The 5,120-nt window shown below is 36.8% G+C and overlaps 1 protein-coding gene across 3 annotated transcripts in view; it reads right to left on the bottom strand.

The window, feature by feature from the left end:
- EYA3 (eyes absent homolog 3 (Drosophila)) overlaps positions 1-5,120 on the bottom strand; it is a 96,853-nt gene that overhangs the window by 27,894 nt on the left and 63,839 nt on the right. For all 3 annotated transcript variants that reach the window (XM_006883446.1, XM_006883448.1, XM_006883447.1), the window contains one exon: positions 2,237-2,322. In XM_006883446.1, coding sequence (XP_006883508.1) covers positions 2,237-2,322 — 86 coding nt within the window. The remainder of the gene's footprint in view (positions 1-2,236; positions 2,323-5,120) is intronic.

Below are 5,120 nucleotides of genomic sequence, written 5' to 3'. Positions count from 1 at the left end.
AACCCATAAAACAAACAAAAAAAAGTAAGAAAAAGACTGATCATGTTTAAAGACCAAATTTATTAAGAAAAATAGTGTCACTGACAAATATGGAACCGTAAAGTGATGAAGAAAAGGGGTTTTACTCTTAGGGGGCAAGAAGACAGGAAAAGGGTGGAGTGAAAGGCTGGTTTTACATATAATGAATTTAGGGAAATAACATGCACTGAGGAAAACACCTACCCTAATGAGTTGGTATTTTGTAGTTTAATAAGGTTAGGACTAGAATCTCCTTTTTTGGAAGTATTGTTATAGTTGGTTACCTGCTGGGTTACTAACAAAATATGGTAGTTCAAATTCATTAGATGTTCTGTATGAGAAAAATAAAGTAGTTCTCTCCCATTAAAAGCACATATTTTGAATCCACCATCTGCTCTGCAGAAGAAGGATGGGTAATCTCCTCCTGTGTGATTAACAATTTCTGAAAACCCATTGGAGTGTGAGCTATGGGTTGGTTCCAACTCAATAAAATTCAACAACAACAAATTTAAAAAAAACTAATTTGGGAGCGGGGAAGCCCATGGTTTTCCTGATTCCACAGCAATTCTGTAAAACAGAAACATTCACCAGTTTCCTTCTGAAGAAAAGATGCTTTTTGATTAGGATCAAATTTTGCTTTAGGGGGGCTCTGGTGGCCAAGTGGCAAGGAGCTGCAACTACAATCCCAGAGGCACACGGTTCGAATCCACCAGATGCTCTGCCGGGAAAAGGAGGGACAATCTCCTCCTGTACCAGTCAGATCTGATTTGACGGTACACTCACACAAAAATAAAATAAAAAGATTTAAAAAAAAAATTTTTGCTTTTGTAAATGTTTTTTGAATCTGCTGTTTTCCTTAGATCTTGTCTTTAACCCTGAACCTTTGCATCTGGTCTCCAAGATGTCTTTTCTTTTTTTATTCAGTATTATGCTTGCAAAAATTAACTGACTGCCTTCAATTGATACTATTTTTCAATAAAAAGTTGACCGTAAAAAAAAGAAAGTTATAGACTCAGAAACTTGATGGTGGATTGCCATGAGTCAGAATCAACTACCAACAAGTGGACAGGTAGACATTAGGGGCTCTGGTGGTATAGTGGGTTAAGCATTGGGCTGCTACCAAAAGCAGATGATTTGAACCTATCAGCCTCTCTGTGGGACAAAGATGAGGCAGGCTGTTGCTGTAAAGATCTACAACTTCATAAACCTTATGGGGCAGTTCCACTCTGGCACAGAGGGTCACTTTTAAGTCAGAATAGGGTAAGTGGAAGTGGACATTAGAAGTGTGGATAAACATACCTAAGGACAAATGAATTACTTAAATTGAAAAATTAAGTAGAAATAATCAATATCAAGATAATCAATAAAAAGAAAAGCTATAGAAGTGAAAGATATAGAGTACCTAAAACAGTTTCAGGTATACTATAGGTAATAAACAAACATTTGTGAACTAAAAGAATAAACAAATTCAACAGTTACACAGTGAAAAAGTAACAGAATAACAATGTTAAAGATGACTAGCAATATTAGTTTCTATGAAAGAAAAAGGAAAAAAACAAACTCAAACCCCAAAATCCTAAAATACTACAGATGTTACCAGTGATCTTTAAAGCAGAGTTAGAATTGCAATCAAGCCCAGACCACCGAGATTTCATCAAGTAATTGTGTTGTGTGCTAAGGAGTCAGAACCAACTCAGAGCTGATTCTCCAGTGGATTTTTCAGAGGCAGTCAGTCATACTGGGGGCAGGCAGTGAGGACAGGGGGACAAACTGCCCATCGTTCTCTCATGGCACATCTGGCAGATTTGAACTGTGTGCCTTTGGGATTACTGCACAGCTTCTTATCACTAGGCCATCAGAGCTCCAAGAATTTGCCCACTTCATAAATATTTAACGTGTGTCTTTAATTTTAATACGAGTGCCAGATATCTTTCTAGGCTCTGGGGACATACAAGGGAACAAAACAGGGCATCTCAACCCTCATTGAATGTACATTTTAGTGGCAATAGGACAGACAGTGAACACAAAAACAGCAGATTAATAAGGAGATAAAACCACAGCACAGAAAGGTCTGGATGACTACTACCCAGTTTTAAAGGGAGTTCCAACGGAATCCAGGAAAAGGTTTCTTCAAAGGGCAAAATAACCATGGAACGGAGAGAGTAAGAGCAGAATAGATAACTCACACCAAATATGGTTAACAAAAGTAGCACTGTACCTGGTTTGAAATGCTAGCAACTGCGGCTGCTGGAATATTGGCAATTGTAGATGAAGTGGATATTAAGCTGGCATTTGTGCTTGAAGCTATAGAATTAAGAATGTTAAAAAGTATTAGCTGCCATGTTAAAAAAGGCTAGAACACACTAAAAATACACTGAACTTTAAAAGAACAATTCTAAATGGAACTAAAAGACATTAGCAAAGAAAACACAAATATAGGGGCTTTTTTGCATGCCATTCCACAATTTAGATTTGACAAACAAAAAATGTCAAATATCTCTGTTTCAACTGCATCTCCAACTCCTATATAAAGTCCAAAGAGGGTACATATACAATGATTCAACCATGGATACCAATGAAATCAGAAGCTAAACCAAAATCACCACAGTCCAATTTTTCTAAGAGATGAAAAATGACTCACCTGCAATGTGGCTTCCTGACAATCATCAGTAGAAACAAGAGCTCTGGAAAACCCACCTGTTATGTACCTAATTACTTGAGGAAATAACTTGGATCTCCAAATTTTAAAGTTTTTAGAATTGCTTCTTAGGCTTTACTAGACTTAATGGATTATTAATGCAAATCAACAACTATGATGATATGGCATTTAGAGATGTATCAACAAGCTTGTAAAACCCAGAAAATAGTAAATATTATTCAGCCAAGTAAAAAATATACTTTTAAAGCTACCTGGGTTGCCTATCTTAAAGCACAATATCAAAGTAGTAAACAAGTTTTTTCATATTCTTCAATCAGATTCAACTAGTATTTTAGAGAACAAAGAAGAAGAAAAAATCTCACCAAAATCTGAAACACAATCAGTAATTCTGTTTGTCACAGAGCCCTTTTCAAGTGTTTCTGAAATGAAGTACCAGCTTGAACTTCTCTTCCCCAATTACTATAAATTCTCTTAAACATGGTCTCTACAGCAACTGCACACCATAAATGTTCACCACTAGGATCCTTCTCAAGTTCATTATCTATTTAGATACAAATAAGTACCTACTACATGAGCAACAAAGTCCTCTAGGAAAAAAATTCTATTGAAGCACAAGGAAGCCAGAGCAATCAGGCTGGGAAGGAAAAAAGGTGTCTGAAGCCCGATTTAAGAAATGAAGTACTCTTTTTTCAGAGATGACATGCTCCTTACATAGAAAACCCTAAAGAAGCCACAAGATAGCTATTAGATCTAGTAAACTAATTCAGCAGAGCTGCAGAGGACAAAGGTCAACACATAAAAATCAGTTAAGTTCCTACATATCAACAATTGTTAGGTGGTGTCAAATCAAGGGCAATTCACAGCAAACCTACCAAAAACAGATTTGAATCCTGTCCTACATCCTGTGCCATCCTCATCAAGTCTGACACACTTGAGCCTATTGCTGCAGTTACCATGCCAATCCATCTCGTTGAAGGTCTTCCAATCTTTAGCTGACCCTTTCAAAAAAATGATGTCCCTTTCCAAAGAATAGCCAGCATCTCCTTACAACATGCCCAAAGTACATTACTACAAGAAACTTGGAGAAATGGAAGAATATACCATTGCTCTTGGTTAGGAAGACTCAACATTGTGAAAATGACAATTCTATCAAAGGCATCCTACAAGTTTAATGCAATCCCAATACAAATATTGATTCCATTCTTCAATGAGGTAGAAAAGGAAATTTCTAATTTCACCTGGAATGGAAAGAGACCTCATATAAGCAAAGGACTCCTGAAAGGAGAAACAAGGTAGGAGGCATCTCACTCACTCCCGGATCTCATATCCTACTACAAAGGCATGGTGGTCAAGGCAGCTTTGTACTGGTACAGTGACAGACACACAGATAAATGGAATAGAATTGAGAATCCAGAAATCAGTGCATCAACCTATCGTAAACTGATTTTTGACAAGGAGATGAAATAATTTAAGAGGGGGAAACGAAAATTTCTTTAACAAATGGTGTTGGCAAAATTGGAAAACTATCTGTAGAAAACTCAGGCAAGACCCACACTTCACACGATACACAAAAACCAATACAAAGTGGATCAAGGACTAGGATGAAAACCAAGGACTATAAAACTTCATCAGAGAAAAGCTTGGAAGAATTGTAGAAGGTTTAATCCGCAACATGAACAGTCTTCCAAGCATCCTGAGAAACCTACAACCAAGACAAAATAAAATAGACGAATGGGAACTTCTAAGAATCAAATCTCTATGCACATCAAAAAGCTTCTCCAACAGGGTAAAAAGGAAAGCCACAAACTGGGAAAACATATTTGATAATGACATGTCTCATAAGAGATTGTATCTAGAATTTATAGAATACTCCAGCACTTCAATAAAATAAACAACCCAATTGCAAAATGGGCACAAGATATGAACAGACACTTCACCAAAGAAGACATTCAGATGGTGAACAAACACATGAAATGATCAAAATCCCTAGCTCTAAGAGAGATGCAAATCAAAACAGCTAACAGATATCATCCTACCCCAATAAGAATAGCAAAGTTCAACAGAGCAGCAAACAACAAATGCTGGTGAAGTTGTGGAGAAATTGGAATCCTTATTCACTGTTGGTGGGAGTATAAAATGGTGCAACAACTATGGAAGGCAGTATGGCACTTTCTCAAAAAGTCGGAAATAGAAATACCATTTTATCCAGCAATTCCATTACTGCGAATATACTCTAAAGAAATCATAACTGCCACGCAACAGATATATGCACACCTATGTTTATTACTGCTTGTTCACAATACCAAAGAGATGGAAGTAATCCAATTGTCTATCAACAAATGAATGGATAGAGAAGCTGTGGTATAAGCATACAATGGAATACTATGCAGCACTGAAAAACAAGGAACTCATAAAATACTATACAAAATGGGTGACCCTGGAG

Source organism: Elephantulus edwardii, unplaced genomic scaffold, assembly GCF_000299155.1.
Source record: "Elephantulus edwardii isolate Elephantulus edwardi_28Jun2011 unplaced genomic scaffold, EleEdw1.0 scaffold00028, whole genome shotgun sequence".
Lineage (NCBI taxonomy): Eukaryota > Metazoa > Chordata > Mammalia > Macroscelidea > Macroscelididae > Elephantulus > Elephantulus edwardii.
This window is presented reverse-complemented; position numbering and strand designations above follow the sequence as displayed.